Consider the following 20,288-nt stretch of genomic DNA (forward strand, 5'->3'; position numbering starts at 1 on the left):
TTTTCCACTGCTTTATTTGTTTCCCATTACTTGCTTTTTATTTTGTTTGTTACCACTACTGTTGCTTTGACTTACGCGGATTTGTTTACTTTTGCAGTTAAATTGCCAACAACAACAAATAAAAGCGAATGCAGACACTCTTCCTAATCGGTCATAGCCAGCCCATCCCTGTTTGACGCTAATGCTTGAGCTTCGCACACACACACATACACATCGAGTATGAGCGCATAAAGCCTTGTGCATTTTAAAGTGCGTTCTGATTGAGTTTTGTTGACATTTCGTTTCATTAATTGTTTGCTTTTCATTTTCGACGACATTACGTGGCATATCCTTCGCCTTCCACCGCCCGCCTGCCAACCTTTTCGCCATGCGAGTACTGCGCCGCCTGCAGTGGTACTATGCGCTTTCCAACAAACAATTTCATGCTTTGGCTTTTATTGCCAATGTTTTTCTTTTTCTCTGTTTTCGAAAATGGAAGTTTACAATTTCTTTTCACCTCACCTTCCGACTCGCCTGCTTGCTTTTTCCTTTGCTTTACTGCACTGCAAATTGTTTCAAAGTCTGTAGCTTTGTGGTAACTTGTGGAGGTGATTGTTGTTGTTGGAGTTTATTTTTGAGTTTATTGAGTGGAAACAAGCGATTAATCGAATTTTTAATGAGCATGCAAAAGTTTATGAAAAATTTATGTCTATTTAAGCGTCCACCTCCCATCTACCGCTGACCGTCATTTGCTACCTTTTTTGTGTCGAATTTCTTTGTTTGCCTTTTTATTGTATTCGAGGGCAGGTTTTATTTCCCAAGTGATTTATTTTCGTGCCCTTCACTAACATATTGTAATTTTGAAAAAAGAGAAAAAAAAAACAAATATTGAGTCAATAGATGTGAAGTTAGATCAAACCCAATTGCGTTCGGGGTTGTTTTCAGGGATAGAAGCAGTTTTGTATAACAAAAGGGGCTTGCAACAGGATCAAAACAGTTTTCAAATTTAAATACAAGCGTGGTAAAATTTTTTTAAAAGTCTAGGGCCGCTTTGTTGAGACTCCTAGTCGGTATCAATAGTACCACCCAACCGGAAACGGTGCATAGATACCAATCTAAAACTTTACTATTGAACATCTCTACACAGTCAACTTATTGGCCCCTATTATGAGCAACATTCGATCTTCGACTGTAGTCGAAAGTGCTGATCGAACGAATTTTCATTTGGTATTATGGTGCTCATTCGTTGAAGAATAGGACTATTGTGAATTTCGATCGCTCGACGCATTTACAATAGATAATTTTTCTCAGCTGATACAGCAAATCAAAATAAAAGAAAAACCGATTGTGTTGAAATTCTTTGCTAACAACAATTTTAAAAGTTAAAAAAAGTATTTTTTTGTGAAATGAGTACAACGGAGTTGTGGTTCGACGATTCAACGCTCGATGAAAGATTAGTGGAACTAGCTAGATGTAGAAAACAGCTGAGGGGCGCATCCAACCCCCTTGAAATGGCTTCCACTGAGCAAGTTTAGTATTTTCAAAATGTGTTGACGTACATAATATTACAGAAATTTCCTTACAGTTTTTTAAAGAACTTTAGATTATCTAAAGAGCCGTTTATGAACCTACTGTCCAGTACAAAAAACCAGTTGCAGCAGTGCACCCGAGCCAAGAGCTCTTCACTATTCTCCAAAAAAAGCAACACAAATTATAAATGTGTGTGCAGCTTTGCACAACATTTGCTTGTTTTATAATGTTCAACTTCCGGATGAAGAGTTATCCGATGAGACCCTCAACGATGATGCTGAAGATATTGAAGTGGAGCCAAATAACGGAGAAGCAGAAAACATAAGAAATGAAATTCTTAGAATATTATAGAAAAATCTAAAAAGTATTAAATAGAAACCTTTACGCCACAGTTTCTGTTTTATTTTTGTTATAAATTTTCTTTATTCAATTATTCGTCATTTGAAAAAAAATATGTATTTCAGTTCCTCTACGTATTTCAGCCCATACCTGCCAAGGGAAAATAAAAATGTATTTCTATAAACATCACAAAAAAAAAACATTATTAACCTTAATCCATTTTGCTGCCGTTCTAACTGGTGGTCCCAAGCAATGCAGCTCCGTTGTAAATTCCTCCCAAAATATTAACATATATTAACATATTCCTGCATAATATTAACAAAATTAGTATATATTTATTATTTGGTTACTATAAAACAATAAATAATCGCAAACAACTTACATTTTAACAAGTTTTCCCACAATACGCTACACAATCGAAAGCAAAATTGCATTCGACTCTAAATTCGGTATACAACGAAAATTTCGACAGGGCTGCACCGCTCATAATACCAAATTGACATTCGATTTTCGATCTTCGACAACGAACGAATATCGAAGATCGAATGCAACTCATAATAGGGGCCATTGTCTCTTCCTTTACCTTTAATAAATTGTTTATGAATATATAGTTCATTCTTCTACGAAAACCATATAAATCCAATTTTCAAACTGTGCGCAAATAAAAAAAAATGTATATAAAAGTGTTCATCAAAATTGCTTACCTTTAAATCAGAATTTCGCGAAACCTTTCGAGTAAGCAGTTTTTTCAAGGACTGCTCGGCATTTTTTTATAAAGGGTGGTTAAATTTCAAGAGCCGATGTTGAATGTAAACCACACCTAAACGTCAAGTTTTTTTCTGCATTTCATTTCCCTTTTTTTAATTTCAGACTAACTTAATTTGAACCATGGAAAGATACACAATAGAGCAACGCGTTAAAGTTATTCAGGCTTGTTATGAAAACGGGCGTTCAAATCGAAATACATATCGCGAACTTCATCTTCAGTGATGAGGCACATTTTCTCCTCAGTGGGATCGTCAATAAGCAGAATTGCCGCATTTAGGCGAATGATAATCCAAGAGTGATTGCCGAAAAACCAATGCACCCACAAAGAGTGACTGTTCGGTGCGGCTTATGGGCCGACGGCATCATTGGGCCATATTTTTTCTAAAATGAGGCCGGTCAGGCAATTACTGTGAATAGTGTTCACTATCGTGACATGATAACGAACTTTTTATGGCCCGAATTGGAAGATATGGATGTGGACGATATGTGGTTTCAACAGGACGGTGCCACTTGTCACACAGCTAACGAAATAATGGCTCTTTTGCGGGAAAAATTTGATGGCCGAATAATCTCACGTCGCGACGATGTCAATTGGCCGCCAAGATCATGTGATTTGGCACCGTTGGACTTCTTTCTTTGGGGTTATTTGAAAGGAAAGGTGTACGTCAACAAGCCAGCAACGTTTCAAGAGCTAAAGGATGAGATAATTCGGCACATTAAGGGCATAGAACCTCAATTATGCCTCAGTGTCATCGAAAATTTGGACCATCAGATGGAGGTGTGCCGCCAAGGCCGTGGCGGCCATTTGGCCGATATTTTATTTTACACGTAATTGAGCCATACCAATATTAACATAATAAAGAGAAGTGACAATAAGTTCCTAAAAAAATTGTATTTTATTCAAAATCAACACCGGCCCTTGAAACTAAACCCTTTATGTAAGAAAACACCCAGCACTGTGAGTGAAACAATTTTATGTACTCTATTCAGTAAAAAATCTATCCGCTTTTCGAGCCAATAAAATGTTACAAGTTCAATGGGCTTTAAAACTGCATTTTCAAAAAAATTCTGATTGAAAAGTAGGAAATTTTGATGAAAAAATTTTGATTTTTTTTTTATTTCAACACAATTTTAAGCTTGGATTCACATAATGTGTGCAGAAGAATTTACTATAATTTCATATAAAAATTATTAAAATTAAATGAAAATGAAATAATTTATCAAAACTGGCCAGTAAGTCCTAGGCTGTAGTGCTGTACTTCAGTGTATGTTAGCGAGACCACGTTCTTAGAAAACCACTTGACAACATCACTAGAATGGCCCCAGATTAGAATCTTTAGGGAAGAAAGAGCCACGACCGGCTAAAGAACACCTGAAAGAGAGCCATCCTGCAAGGCATATCTCCCATAAACACCAGCTGGGACAATGCTAAGGCGATAGCATCTAATCGCGTACGTGTAAGTTGCCTTGCAGAGCTCCTATACTCCTCAAAGAAGTCATAAGCAAAACACAAAAAAAAATATTTAGTGAGAGGTCGAAGTACCAAACATTTCGAAGATAAGTTCTTCAGTTTTAAATGAGCCAAAGCAGATGATTCTACGCCATTTGGGGGATTTTTAGTTTTCTCAGTCCACTTTGTATGCAAATTTTACTTAAAAATCTTCGCCTCTTCCCTAACGAGATCCAATTAACTGAAGCAGTGAAATCTCTTGATCATTTGTATTGCCGAAATTTTTCAACTCTGGTCTGCAAAATTAAGTTATACCCCTATTGAAAACACCTTTTCTGTATGCTTCCTTACCTCCCATTGAAAAAAAAAAATGTCTGCTTCATAACTAATCCAGCGAAGTTACCAAATCAAATAGTTTATTATTTAATTAATTTTAATGCCGCATTTTAATCTATTTGCAAATTTCAGTATCGGACTACTGCTTTACCTTTAATTAGACTTACGAGTATGTCTACTTTCATTGTGCTAATACCTCTTACCCCTGAGGGTCTCTATCTTAGCGGCTACGATGGGGCTACGGTTTTTATTTTTCTTAGCTTATTTGTTTTTAATTTGTCTGAGCACACACACGCACCCACAAACACGAATACTAAGCGGCGTATGCCAAAAAAAAAAACATAGAAATGGAAAGCCAATGAGTTGTGGAAGTGGTAATGCAAACTTATGGGCAGTCCGCACGTATACTGGCAATCTTTCGGTGCATTTCAGGCAAAGCTGGCATAAAAGATAAAGGTTTTTTAACATAGTTTTCCAGCTTAAGGATAAGACTGAAGAGTTAAGTTCTCATCTCTTCAATAAATCACAGGACTACGAATTATGTCAATAAGTTGCGCGAACTCAGTTTTAACTCGGAAGCTGGCAACACTGCGGCAACTCTGCAGCAACATTGAGACGTTCATAAACACACGCCTGAAAAGAAGGGCCTCTTTGTTAGTTTCAGTAGAAATTTGAAGCAGATATTACATTTGCTTTGTACCCGTATTTTATACGTATCGAAAGTAGTTTATTTAAGAAATGCACTGAAATGAGATCCTCAAATTGAAAGCAGCGGCTTGCAACCCAAATGTTGTGTGAAGCAGGCAAAGACAGAAATTAAATGGGTTGGCTAATAGTTAGCGAGAATACCAGGATGTTTGAGTATGAGCACGAGACTCATGCACAAAAATAGCAATGAATCGAAAAGCGTGAAGAGTGGCCAACGAAAACGAAATTGTTCAAGTCGCGACTGAAGGTATTAACGATTTTCCGAAATTTACTCTGACATAACTTGAGATCTGTTCTACGTTAAAATTCTTAAATACTTCTAAAGAAGACACATTTAAGAGATCGCAACTTTTTGACTCTTGCGAATGAATCCAAGAGCTGGCATAAGAAGCACACACTAAGTGTCAAATAACTTAAACCAGTCCCTGCTTGTAGTCAGTATCTTTTCTTCGAATAATATCTAAAATGTTTCAGTAAAAGCTGAAGTTATTCATTGTTAATTAGCTTATTCCTTTCAAAGTGTCTAATGTCCATGCACATCGGCCAACGCTTTTTCGAATCTTCAAAGCACTTTTCATGGACCGATATTGTTTTTTTTTTTTTTTTTTTTTTGGAGCAGTTCTCTAGGCCCTGCCAGTGCGTTGTTGTCACCGATCGTCATCGGACATACGCTGCTTCGACAGATAGGAGGACATGTGAATAGGTGGTTACTATCGTGCGGTTACCTTCACACATGGGCGAGTCTCTGAATCACTTTCTGCTCCTACTACCATCTACCATAAATTTGTCTGAAATTGGTTTTTTGCAGGCTTCAGTATAATTAGAAATTAAATTAAAAAAATTCAACAAAAAAATTTATAATTTTCAGGTTTATTCAATATTGAAGAAGGATATATCTGGAACAAAAAAAATTCAAGTTTCTCATACAAATTTTTTATAAAGCAGTTTTTTTCCTAAAATATAATATAAGAAAAAAAATTTTAGTTTTTAAAAAGAACCGAAGATATTTGAAGTTAAGAAATCTCAAAATTGTAATATAAAAAAAATATTATAAAGAAAAAAAAACAACCTCAGAGTTTTTCCAAAACAAAAAAAAACATTTTTTTTATAAAGTATTGTATATTTTATCCTACAGTGTGAAAAGGATAAAAATAAATTAAAAAATCTCACAATAAAAAAAAAATTATAAAGAAAAGTAAAATTTTAGAGGAGTGTTTTTCACAAGTAAAACAAATATAAAAAATAACAGTATAATTCGAATTTTTTTCAAAACAACATTTTAAATAAAGTATATTTCATCCTAAATTGTAAGAAGATATTAGTTAAACTGTTAAAAAGTATTTCACGTTAAAAAATCTCAAAATTCTATTATTAAAAAAAATAATACAATAATTTCAGAGCGTTTTTAATAACTTAAAAAAAAATTATAGATGCTTTCCATTTCAATTCAACCGGGCTATTCGGGTCATGTTCTTCGATTTCGATGTAACTTAAATATGTTGCTCTCTGGTCAAAATAATCAGACACGTATTTTTTTGTTCGCCTGAAAAATGTTTTTTTCAAGAATTATCGGCAATTTTGTTTTTCGGCTCAAACTCGATTTTTTTTAATTATATAAGAAAATTTTTTTTTAAATGCCCATAACTTAGTCAAAAATTAACCGATTTTAATAATTCTGGGTTCAAAATGATCGTAATCACGTACACGAGCGACGTCATGTAGAAACAATTGCAAAAAAGTAGTCGAAAGTAGAAAAAAAATTGAATTTTTTTTCGAAATTCAATATTTCAAAAAGTGTATCTTTTTTTTTTTATAACTTTTTCTAAATCAGAAGGACATCTCAAACTTTAATTGAGCTGAGTGCCTAGTAGCTAAAATAAGTTGTTTTTGAGTAATAAATTTTTGAGTAAAAACCGTGTTTCGCCCTTTTTGTATTTGCAAAATAAAACATTTTCAACTACTTTTTTGCAATTGTTTCTGCATGAAGTCGCTCGTGTAAGTAATTACGATTATTCTGAGCCCAGAATTATTAAAATCGGTTAATTTTTGACTAAGTTATGGGCATTTAAAAAAAATGTTTCTTATATTATTAAAAAAAATCAAGTTTGAGCCGAAAAACAAAATTGCCGATAATTCTTGAAAAAAAAATTTTTCGGGCGAACAAAAAAATACCTGTCTCATTATTTTGACCAGAGAGCAACATATTTAAGTTACATTGAAATCGAAGAACATGACCCGAATAGCCCGGTTTAAATTGAAATGGAAAGCATCTATAATTTTTTCCGAAAAAAAACGAAGTATATTTTATCCTAACTTTTAAGAAAACATTTATGACGCTAAAAAATCTCAAAATTATAAAAGTAAAAAAAAATTTAGATTTTTTTAAATTTTCCAGATTTAAAAAATCAACTTACAAAAAAAAATAATTACACTCTTTTTCAAAAAAAAAAATGTGTATAAAGTATATTTTTTCCTAAATTATAAGAAATCATTTATGACGTTTATATCAAAACCATAAAAGTAAAAGAAAATTAATTGTTTCAAATTTTTCAGCTTCAAAAAATTTTATAAAAAAATAAAAAAATCTTAGAGGTGTTTTTCATAAGTTACAAAAACAAAAAAAAAATAATAAAAATATTCTAATTTTTTCCAAAAAAAAATTTTTTGTGTGAGGCATATTTTATCCTAAATTATAGGAAAGCATTTTTAAAAATATTAAAAAAAAACGCAGATACTATATTTGACATTAAAAGATTTCAAAATTATAAAAGTAAAAAAAGGGAATTATTTTTTTTCAAATTTTTCAACTTTATAAAATCTCTAAATTATAAAATAAAAAGGAAAACAAAAATAAAAAAATTGTAAGCCAAAATATCATAAACTGCTTGGACTTAACCAACCTCCCACAAATCTAGTCTATCGTTTTTCACTTTATTTACTTCCATTTTGAAACTCAGTAACGGATAACTGCCTTTACCAACCAAAAATCTGGGGAAGGATTTGTTTTGAAGTGTAACGTCACCTTTCAATCGCTGTTCAGCATGGCCCAGTGCAATGTGTACGTCGTGAGATATGCCCCACTGAAGATATCTAGCTGAAAAGCTCAAACATTTTGAGTTCACCTAAGGTATTAAAAACTGCGATTGTATTCATAAATGGACTAATAAGTTTCCTTTGCAATACCAATTCACAGTCGAGTCTGACAAGAAGTATTACTTCACCTGAGCTGTCGGGATTATTGATTTCATCAGAAATTCTGTATTACAGCTGTTTAGTGGAATTTTGTTCTCACTTAATCATTTACTTGGAATTACCCCAAAAAAGTAGTTACTTTACTGCGTAGTGTGTCTGTTACATGAAGACGTAGAAAGAGTTAATTGCGACAATGTTTGTTTAGATGCGACGTGTTCATCCTGGCAAAACAGGAATAGAGAGGCGAGCGACATACTCGTGCAATCCCATCAGCGTGATGGTAACGTGCAACACACAAGTATGTGTACGAGTATGTGAGTGCCTCAATGAGTCGGGAGTGCGCTTGTTAAAATGTTTGTATGGGTAGAAATTTTCTTGGAAAAAACCAAGCCTTCCCCAGCTTGCCGCATGTTTTAGTGCACTTCACTTTCCCGAAGTGTTTGTCTTCACTTTTATAATTAAAATGTTTGTTTGATTGGTTTAACGCGTTACTTAAAAATTTATGCTAGAGATAACAGTTTTCAAACAAAAATATGTACATATTTGTTTGTAGTGGGGGTATGCGCACATGAGACCCAGAGCAAAGCACTGCTGAAACAAAAAAAGTGAGCGAGCACAGAAGAATCAATTTCCTTTGAAGTGCTTCGGTTTCATTCGTATGGTCAGTCGGACAGACAGCGTAGAATTTTTGTTTTAGCTGCTACCAATTTTTATTTATTTTACATGTATTTTTGTAGTTGTTTTTGTTGCTACACACATCATTTTTACCATTTTGTAATGTTTTTTGGCAATTAATTAAATTGAATTTCGTTACGTTTGAAGAATTGAAAAGATGTCCATCAAATATATGAGTAATTAATATAATTGAATTGAAACGGACACATTTGTTCGGGAGTCTCTGAAGCATCACCAATTATGGATTTATCTGCAACCGCTGTGACCAGTGCAGAAACGCAGCAGAACCGCAATTGCCAAGATAAATGGAAAAAGCAGTTGGTGGTCAGCAGTCAGTAAAAGGTTCACATTTTGGTCCACATATGTGAGATACGCATGTAGTAGTCTCAATAGTGTGCTAAAATGTCACATCAAAGGCATGTAAGGGCGTGGTAAAAAAAGGTTTTTTGCACACTAACACTTTTTGATTCAGAAGAAAAAAAAAAAGAAAACAAGCTACAAATTCTGTTAATTACAAAAAAATATGTGCACGAGGAAACATTCGATGTATGCAGGCAGATTTAACAATTCATTAAACCAAAATTTATGATAAGAATTTTAGAGCTGATTTGGGCTCAGAAAATCACTAATTAAACTTGAGATGTCTAACAAAAGTTCGGTAAATTGAATTTATTATTTTATTATTATTATTTTATATTTTTTATTTTATTTTATATTTATTATTATTTATATTTTAAATTTTTAATTTTCATATTCATTATTTTTTATCTACCCCACTTAATCACCATTAATACTTCAATATATGTATATAAAGGGTGGCTAAGTTCCAAGGGCCGGTGTTGATTTTGAATAAAATAAAATTTTTTTAAGAACTTATTGTCATTTCTCTTTATTATGATAATATTGGTATGGTTCAATTACGTATAGAACAAAATATTGGCCAAATGGCTGTCGCGGCCTCGGCGGCACAACTCCATCCGATGGTCCAAATTTTCGGTGACGCTGAGGCATAATTGAGGTTCTATGCCGTTAATGTGCCGAATTATCTCATCCTTTAGCTCTTGAATTGTTGCTGGCTTATCAACGTTCACCTTTTCTTTCAAATAACCCCAAAGAAAGAAGTCCAACGGGGTCAAATCACATGATCTTGGTGGCCCCATCAAATTTTTCGCGCAAACGAGCCATTGTTTCGTTAGCTGTATGACAAGTGGCACCGTCCTGTTGAAACCACATATCGTCCACATCCATATCTTCCAATTCGGGCCATAAAAAATTCGTTATCATCTCACGATAGCGAACACTATTCACAGTAACTGCCTGACCGGCCTTATTTCGGAAAAAATATGGCCCAATGATGCCGTCGGCCCATAAACCGCACCAAACAGTCACTCTTTGTGGGTGCATTGGTTTTTCGGCAATCACTCTTGGATAATCATTCGCCCAAATGCGCCAATTCTGCTTATTGACGATCCCACTGAGGGGAAAATGTGCCTCATCACTGAAGATGAAGAGCGCGATATGCATTTCAATTTGAACGCCCGTTTTCATAATAAGCCTGAATAACTGTAACGCGTTGATCGATTGTGTCTCTTTCCATATTTCAAATTGAATTAGTCTGAAATTAAAAATGTCAAATGAAATGCAGGAAAAAACTTGACGTTTAGGTGTAGTTCACATTCATCGGCCCTTGAAATTTAACCACCCTTTATAATTGGCGCGTACAAACTTTTTGGGTAATTGGCCGAGCTCCTCCTCCTATTTGTGGTGTGCGTGTTGATGTTCTTCCACAAATGGAGGGTATCAAGCCGACTCCAAACGGCAGATATTTCAGATATTTTCTTATGAGGAGCTTTTTCATGGCAGAAATACACTCGGAGGTTTGCCATTGCCTGCTGAGGAACGGCCGCTATTAGAAAAAATGTTTTCTTCATTTTGGTCTTTCACCGAGATTCGAACCTCGCACCAACCCATTCAACGACGGCGGCCTTTTAGATTCAATACTTGTTTTAATATTTAAAGGTTCACTATTGAAAAAGTCCTCAAAATCGCATTTTTGCAGCTTCCTAAGTTCAACATCAACCCCATTTATTATCTTTTCATTCATACCAAAGACTTTTGCTCTCAAATTTTTCTTATATTAGTTTTTGGAAATAAGTAAAAATTACATAGCACCCAAAACGGTGAATAGAAAAATCTAGCGGAATAGCAACAACTATTTTTGCTCTGGTGAAGTAAAACGAGATCATCACTTTTGTTGCTGACATTTGCTGTCTGGCTTTCACACGTGGATTTGCGGCCTTCATACCATGAACGCCTGTTTAGTTTCTGGAGAATACTTAAAAATCCAAGCTTTAGCATCTATACGATTATATCAAAGTTGCTAGTCCCCCAGTTTCCGAATTATCTCAAAAAGTATTGAGCAAAATTGACTTTAGCTTCTTTTTGGCACTGATAGAAAATTCGTGGAACACATTGAGCAGATTTCTTTGTGTATTATAAATCATTATACAATATTCGCAGTACTGCCATAGAATTCAAACCCAATTCACTACATATCATTTCCTGTATGATTCGTCGTTCTCCGCCGACTTTACGCTTCACCAGGGCCACATTTATCTCGTCGGCCTACTATTTTGGGCGTCTTTCTCTGAATCTTTGACACCACTTACAAATAGTCTTAAGAGATGGAGTGTCTGGTTGGTATGCAGTTTGGAACCGATCGAAAATTTCTACAGGTCGAAAGCCGTAAAGTATTGAGTAATAAATTTTCTGCTGCGTCGGTGGCGGAATTTCTAATGACATTTCATCACTTATTTTGCGGTTTCTCGTCACTATTCAAACCAAATTTTCTAAAATTGTATATGAAACATCGTAAAACTATAACCAACCTAATGGCGTTTTAAAAGTTTTCAAAAAAATAAAGAATACAATCCACTTACCGATATTTGTTAGTCGCCTCGTAAGTTCTCATGAAACCAGATCGCTATTTATTTATTACTCAAGACGTTCAGGGGACTTGAAGGCATACAATTTCAAAAAAATTAATTTTAAATTTCGGAAGGAATGTTTTGAAAATGTATTGCTAAGTTTTTGAAATGATATTGAAGGTATTTGACTACAAAAAAACTAAGGAAAAATAATCTGTTTTAAGTGTTAAAAATAATGCATTTTGTCTACTTTTTTGAAACGATTATTTTTATATCGACCCTTTTAAAAGTAGACTAATTTAAAAAAAACGTAGCTGTTGCTTATTTAATAAAGATACTGGCAATATACTGGTTCAACTTGCCGTACTCCAAAACAGAAGGTGGGCGAAAGGAAGCGAACACGAGACATGTACTCCCTCATTCACTACCTTTTTTGTGTCGAGTTTCTTTGTTGGCGTTTATATTGCACTCGAGGGCAAGTTTTATTTCCCAAGTGATTCATTTTCTTGCCTTTTACTAACCTACTGTAATTTTGAAAGGGGAAAAACACTGTCAAAAAAAAAAAAACACAAACACACAAGAAACATTCTCTCTCTCTCTCTTAAGAAAGAGGACGCCCCAATCTACAGATGTTGGGGTGCTGACTGAATATTTATTTTTTATTTATTTATTGCTTTATTTCGTAGTTCAGTTAAAAGGAAAATTCTTTTTGATAATGAGAAAAAGACTTGAAGCTGTATAAAATAATCAGTTCAAGATTTCAAATGTTATTTAAATCTGTTAGGGTTCTCATTAAGGAAGCATCCGTGGCGTAGTTTGAGTTTGCAGAACAAATGTAAATAAAAGGGGAATGTGCTAGGTTTCGCCCAGTGACATTAAAATGCAATTTTCTAAGATCTCTACACAATCACCTGATACACTTACAATATCGGTGACCAAGGTGAAAACGAGAAAGCATCATTTGGTGATCAAAGGTTTAATATTCCGAAGCAAATAGTGCCATTCTAATGAAGAAGTCAATTCAGTAAAATTTAAAGCGTGGAAGGCAAATTCGGCCGCCGTCCTCGAATGGGTTTGCCCGTGACTAGACTAGACTTCCAGAAATGTTTCGAGAGCTGGCTCAAATGCTGTCATATGTAAGTGTGTTGCAGTTGATGGGGAGTACTTGGAGGACGATAATATCACTTTTGAAGAATAAGCTTGTATTTTGAAGTTTCTGAATATATTCCTGGTACTTTTTTACCAAAAATAGTTGTTAATTTTTTCCGTATTCAAACAAGAAAACAGTAAAATTAACAATTCCTTAGATGCACAGGTGCTAGGCCATCAGATATCCTTATAGAGAGTAAAACATATAAAAATAAATTTAAAATTTGTTTATCTTCTAAAAAAAACTATCTTTTGAAAGTCAAGATAAAAAAATGTCTACATTGTCCTAATCTGATTTGAGTTACAATATAATAAGAACATATAAACCCAAAATCTAAGTAGCAACTAAATGGAATTCTGATAGCATAAATACTTTTCGAACTACATATCAATCTCATGCCTTATGACGAATGACGAATGAACGGCCATACGAAGCATTTGTAAGCTGGGAAACCACCTGCGTTTGGAATTCTGTATGTTACCTACGCATTTTCTCTCTTAATATTATACTCTAAAAATTACTCTCAAGGCGCTCATCAAAAATTATTTTCATTGATCAGTACTTGAAAATCCATCTCCCCTGAATAACGAAATTTCGATGTCATATCCACTGCGCATTTCAAAAGCAGACATTAAATTAACATTAAGCACTATTTTAGCGATAATCTCAACATGGGTAATAATTAAAAACAGTTCAGTGGGGTTGAATTGCCTAATTATCCGCTGAAATGCTACTGACGATAAAAGCAGGTTACTAATAGACAATAAAAGAGCATTAGGCCTAATTGTCTGTGACAGATTGTGTCTGCAAAATTAAATCCAGTTTTCCATGTACTATCCAATTAGCCTCTTGACCATTTTGCTAGGTGCTTCGGTGCAAAATGCAAAGGTAAGCGATGTGAAATATATTTTACTATTATTGCATTTATAGCTCAATAATATTATTGACCATCTTTTCTAATAACAAATCGGAAACATTTCAAAACTCATCCCAGTCACGTTACATTTCACTCTCTTTCAACATATCTCTAACAATGGATGAAGATCACCAAAAACAGCAACAACAACAACGCACATCAGCCTACGCCACCGTCTTGCGCTCGTGCATGAAAGAGATCGAATTCACCAAGGCTGAGTTGCAACGCTTTCGTCTGAGTTTACTCTCACGCGACCCAGAAGTGTTGAAAAGCGCCAAAGAGCAAACTGCGCAGCAGCGTAGAGTGGCGGAAATTGAAGAAGATGATTCATTACACACAGAAGCAGCGAACCGTTATGAAACTCGATTTAAAGAGAATACACCACAAAATAATGCTATAGCGTATGAAGATGCGAAAGTGTTTGGAAGTGATGAAGAAGCATTGCAGTGTTTCGTCTATTGCCTCTATGAGCAATTGGTTCTTACTTCGAAGAGTGTATATATGGAGTATGAACTTTTTGCCAAATTGTATGCGATTTTGGGACGTGAGCGGCATTTGGTGAAAGAGTGTTTGAATTTCAATATGAACAATAAATGTGAATCCTCATACAAAATGCGATTGTGCAATTCGCGACTGCAGATGCTGGAATCGGAGGAGCGTCTGCGTGATGCATTTGAGTATGGAGGGCGCGCTGATGAGTCAGTAGTGGAAGAGGATAATGATGTAGATATGGGAGAGAACCAGAAAGAGAACACAACGCAGACACAATAATCCTAACCAAGATGCGATGCCTTTTAATGTTACTAAATATTTTTTATAATAGCTCGGATATATTCGTATATGAATCAGTTCGGAATATTTATATCATTAAAAGTACAATACATATGCAAAAAAACCAAAACAAAATAAAGACAAAAACAAAAAAATTAAGAGCAAAATAAAAATGATACCAGAAGCTAGAACAGGGATAAATAAAAAAGACAAAAGAAAAATATAAATATTTTTTTTTTATAAATTTAAGAAACTCGAAGAAAAATATATTTCATTAGGAAGATCGCACTTTTATTAAGTGTGCCCCAGTGAGCCACTTGCAAGGCATTTTTGTAAAAAAATATTCCTTCTTGGCCGAGAGGTAGAGAACGCTACTGCACGTGTAGTTTGATCTTAAAGTAGGATATATCGACATGCCTGTATCAAAGAGACAAATGTGTTTTTTACTTCAAACTTCATTGGCTTTAAGTACCACGTTCTAGTACTCACCCACCAGATCTCAGTTTCTATCACCTTAACGCACCACCCTAATGTTAGTAAATTAAAGCTCGCCGAACTACTAAGAAAGTATATCGATTCGAAGGCAATTTCGATACTTATTTTTTTCCGAATCTTTAAGCGGCTGCTAATAAAGTATTTCAATTAGGAAGGAAGGAATTTATTTTTGCCGAATGTAGAGGTCGCCATTTTACAATTTTCGTCATATCTTCAGCATTTATAGTCGGATCTTGAAATGTGATATATCGGCGGTGGAGAGTTGCACACGTAAAATCCGTTTTCCTTATAAGCTGGCGCGGCCTACGGAACTTGAAACTTTACTGTCCTTATTTTTGCATCAAAATTTAAAAGGTTATTTTAAAAACTACTACGTATTTATGTGTCAATGTACAGGGCGTCGTTTGTCACTGCCTCTTCCCTCTATCAAGTTGTCGCTTCATGAGACGATCCATTCATTCGAGCTCTTCATAGAAGCAAAAATGTGGATCAGAAGCTGTGCCATCTATCGAAGCAAGTGATGCGTGTAGATGAAAGATATAACATTTGGAGAGTAGAGCGATTGGGATAGGACCTCCTATGTCGGTGTTTCCAAGTATGCCTTCAGCCCTATTGGAACAAAAGGCCGAGCGTTATTATGCCTACCTTTCAGGTTCTTTTCTTGATGCTACGACCATTTTTCCTTCGGTGCTCGACTTAAATGCATTAATTGATGTTGACACCTTTTCGCTGCAATAGTTTCACTCAGCTTTAATAGTTCATAATTTATATATCGAGATGGTTTCGCTAAATATAGAGCATAACTTTGCATTTGATTTGGCCGTAGACGTGGAGGCATGCCCTTTTTTCCGCACTTCGGTTTGTGGTAGCGTACCCATTTTTTGCCATCAGCTACAATGTGATCCAGAAATCCTTTCCATTTTGGTCTTTGAAGTGCTACTGATAAGCAAAAAATCACCTTTCAATATCACCCGGCTTCAGTTTGTAGTATACAGTGGTTTTGGGGCATTTTCAAATACATAGATTTTTTTAGTCACTATCAACGACTCTCGCAATTTTGCTTACTTTGTAAATGAGTTTTTAACAACTAGTGCCACCTGTTCTGAGTTCTCAATAATTTTCTGCCTTCCCTTGATATGACGGTCCACCAAAATCAGCGCACCACCGCAAGTATTGAAAAGCATTCTATTAGCCTCAGCTGACATTTTTCTTCGAATGGTGATACTTTAGCACATTCGACCAGGCACAGCCAAGAGTTCTTGAAGAAGACTTCTAATTGAGGTCGAAATATCGAGGAAAAAAACATTATAAAAATAATTTTATGCATTCTTTTAAGTTTGGCTCTACGCTCCACCCGGACTTAAAGGGTATATATTAGAACCCAACAGAAGGTAATACAATACAGGGTTGCCCATATTCGACGGACCCGACGGATTTCGATGACTGTTTGGGCCCATTCCAATCGACGAGGCTTGTCTGGAGGCAACAATCTTTGCGTCAATTGAATCTTATACGGGAATAAATGCAAAGCAATGCGGATAATTCGTTGTAAAGTGGTCCGAGCAATGCCCAACTGCTGAGAACGGCGATTTTGGGATGTCCTTGGCGACGTCTCAACACTGGCCCGTACAAGAGCAATATTCTCATTCGATCGCCTTGGCCGGTTTTGATTTGGCCGCTTTGGATTAGAAAGAGCATCACCAGACGAAAACCTTTCATACAAACATGTAATGGTGTTCTTAAAAGGCGCACTTTTCACATTATTTAATTTTTTATTCGCACATTGAGTTTTCACAATTGACTTCTTTTGTTGAATGTAAATTTCAACAATTTGGGTGCACTCGCGTGGCGTGTACTGTTCCATGGTAAAAATTTGCTTGGACTGACGCTTTCAACGCAGTATGTCATTGAGCGATCTGACGTTTCTGTCAAAAGATGCAGGGTTGCCAGATAGGTCCGTCGAATATTGGCAACCCTGTTCAAAAGAGATCCGAAAGAGGAAATGGGGCCGGATTGGCCATGTTCTAAGCAGAGGAAATGGAGTCTTAACAAAGGCCCCCCATTAACTGGAATACCCAAGGAAGCCGTAGACGTGGAAGGCCACCGAATACCAAGAGACAGTTGCTGGAGTCAGAAGCCCGCACCATGCAGCTTAGCTTGAAAGAAGTTAAGAGATTGGCGCAAAACAAACACGAATGGAAGAAATTCGTTGTGGCCCTATCTTCCACACCGGAACTCTAAAAATTTATGCTGATATATACTATATTCATCTTTAAACTGGTCGGCCATAGCTGAATGGGTTGGTGCGTGACTACCTTTCGGGAGTGCGCGGTTCGAACCTCCGTGCATGAAACACCAAAAGGATAGAAAGTTTTGTTTGAAGAGCTGTCGTCCCTCGGGAGACAATGACAAACCTTCGAATGTATTTCTGCCATGAAAAAGCTCCTCATAAAAATATCTGCCGTTCGGAGTCGGCTTAAAAGTACAGGTCGCCCGAATTGTGGGAAACATCAAGACGCACGCCACAAATAGGAGAAGGAGCTCTTCCAAACATCTAAAGAAGTGCATGCACCAATTATATACTTTTTCTCGGTCTCGAGCACAAAAAAGAAATATTCGAATATATTTGGAGGACAGTAAAAAAGCTCAAATAGTTTTTGACCAAGAATAAATCTATGAAAAAATATTTGTAAATACGCTAAAGAGGTATGTCGTTTATATTCACTATGTCCAAGTTTATTGTTTAATATTTTAGATTTGTCTGCTTCGACTAGTGCTTAGTATTGCAGCCAGCTAGCGAAAAACAACATAGGAATGCACTTCCAATGTTTTACTAAGAATGATAATTTTCGGTAGGTGAAGAATTACAAATGTTCCGACTCTGAGAATATTCCATAGGAAACTTTCTGCTTGGAGCAGAGCAAAAGGAAGGTATCCATTGTATTGGAGAGATGAAATGCAGATAAGTGATGTGGCTTCGCTTGGTATGTTTAATGACGAGGAAGAAAAATTAAAAAAAATTTAGTCTCAGTAGTTTTGATTTAAATTGGAGTGTTGGAGTGTGTCGCTTAGTGCCAGGTCACATGACATAATTGTGGTTGGTATTCGCCTGATCAACAACTTGACCACCGAGCGTGAAGTTGTTAACCTTTTTATGTTTCCATTTAACTAAGCTACTCTGTTATTTCACAGTACCATTCATAAAATTGTGTTTATTCAATAAAAAACAATTTAGATTGCTAGCATAACAGAAAATTTAAAATTTTTTTCACATTTTAGTCAATTAATTTTTTCCGCTCCCATATATATAATAATCGAATTAATTTAAATCGAACATAATTAAGTAATTCTATACTCCAATTTGTGCTTGAAAAGGTGCGCTGAGGCCACTTAAATATTAAATTTTTTTTATGTTCTAAAATGCTCACTTTACTGCTCTATTTAAGTGGCTACATTCGAATCGGAATTTACCATTTGAAAACAAAAATTTACGCAATGCAAACATTCAGTTCACTACCGTTGCTGTTGGCGATCCTCTTTTCCAGCGTCATATCACAGGTTAGTTTATAGAACAACTTTTACAAATTTTATGAATTAATAAATTTACAAAAATCATCGTAATTCTCTCGCAGTTGTATGCGGCCGATGATCAAGCAGCACGCGAAACTTGCATCAAGCAGGCTAACCTGAATGCCGATGAACTGAATCGGGTGAAGAGCGAGTCAGCTGTTATGAAACTCGTAGATGACGACTCGGAGGCATTGAAATGCTACCAACGCTGCTATTATCGACAACTGGGGTTAATGGACGATGCTGGCAAGGCGGTGGTGCCGCTACTTGTGGATTATATTTCGAAGATCACTGGTGTTTCGGATAAAAAGAAAATAACTGAAGTTTTCCTCTCATGTAAGTCGGTAAAAAGAGACAGCGAGTGCGATAAGGTGTACCAAATCGGGAAGTGCATTATGCAAAAATTGGCTGTTTAAAGAGCTGCAATTATATAGTAACTGTTTCTTTGACTCCTCTAAAACCTATTGTAAAGCGCCAGTTATTCGACTAATAAAAATCACCATATAAAAATAGAGTCCACTGAAAAAGCTGTGGTAGTTTTAAATCTGAGCAATTTTTGATATGTTTTTAGTGTTTTTGGGAAGAAAATAATGTAAAGGACTGGGGCTCAGGTATCACTAGGTATATGACAGGAGTTATATTACATGCACAGTCCTTGCTGCACTGGATTCTATGTAAAGAAAGTAGAAACGCGGCTGTGTTATGATGATCTGAATATGTAAAGCGTTCGGTAGCAATCTTGTATTTACTTTTTCATTTCAAACTAGTAAGTACAGCACTCAGATAACATGAAGTCCATTATACTGAGCTCGGGTTCCCTTTTAAATTTTCTTTAAATCTATCCGATCTCCGAAGAAATGCGAGTAGATCTTGTGGTGCCAAGATCTTGTGGTCGTTTCTTAACACATCAGTGCCAAAGACTACAAGCCTGATTCGAGCGAAGGTCGGGCAGACACACAGAAAGTGGTCCGCCGTCTCATTCTCCTCTCCACATACTGGGCAGAGGGCTCTGTCTGAGATGCCTACCATTTCCATGGCCTTTGCCTATAGAAAGTAGCCCGTCATCAGTCTAACCAGCTGCCTACAGTCCCTTCTGATTAATGACAGGAGCATTCGCGACAGTCGGTCGGACATGAAAGGTAACATCAATTTTGTCCATCTGCAGTCTCTCTCAGCCTGGAAAGCTCGCTTGTGGTTTGGAGTAAACCGTTTGCTAACCGTGGCTTTGATGGCTGCTAAAGGGAGTGACAGAACGGGCTTCGGGCCAAAGAAGTTGGCCTCAGAGCTCATCCTAGCTAAAATGCCAGAAATCTCGTTACCCGCGACGCCCAAGTGTCCCGGGACCCATGTTAGCATCAGGATATTATGCCTACCGACACAGTTCAGCTTGGACTGTACAGGACTTACAGACCTCAACTATCCTTAAAGTGGTTGAAGGGCTGTCTAAGGCCATGAAAACAGCTTTGCTGTCGCTGTATTTAC

The 20,288-nt window shown here is 35.9% G+C and overlaps 2 protein-coding genes across 2 annotated transcripts; both read left to right on the plus strand.

The window, feature by feature from the left end:
- The first annotated feature begins 13,882 nt into the window (after nucleotides 1-13,882).
- Nucleotides 13,883-14,778, plus strand: LOC128868318 (uncharacterized). The gene is made up of 2 exons (XM_054110285.1): nucleotides 13,883-13,942; nucleotides 14,049-14,778. The coding sequence occupies exons 1-2, from the start codon at nucleotides 13,883-13,885 to the stop codon at nucleotides 14,739-14,741; spliced, it is 753 nt and encodes a 250-aa protein (XP_053966260.1). The 3' UTR covers nucleotides 14,742-14,778.
- A 3,953-nt stretch (nucleotides 14,779-18,731) lies between these two features.
- Nucleotides 18,732-19,222, plus strand: LOC128867260 (uncharacterized). The gene is made up of 2 exons (XM_054108370.1): nucleotides 18,732-18,794; nucleotides 18,869-19,222. Exons 1-2 carry the CDS (start codon nucleotides 18,732-18,734, stop codon nucleotides 19,220-19,222), a joined length of 417 nt encoding a protein of 138 aa, XP_053964345.1.
- The last annotated feature ends 1,066 nt before the right edge of the window (nucleotides 19,223-20,288 follow it).

The sequence above is a fragment of the Anastrepha ludens genome, chromosome 6 (genome assembly GCF_028408465.1).
Source record: "Anastrepha ludens isolate Willacy chromosome 6, idAnaLude1.1, whole genome shotgun sequence".
Classification (NCBI taxonomy): Eukaryota; Metazoa; Arthropoda; class Insecta; order Diptera; family Tephritidae; genus Anastrepha; species Anastrepha ludens.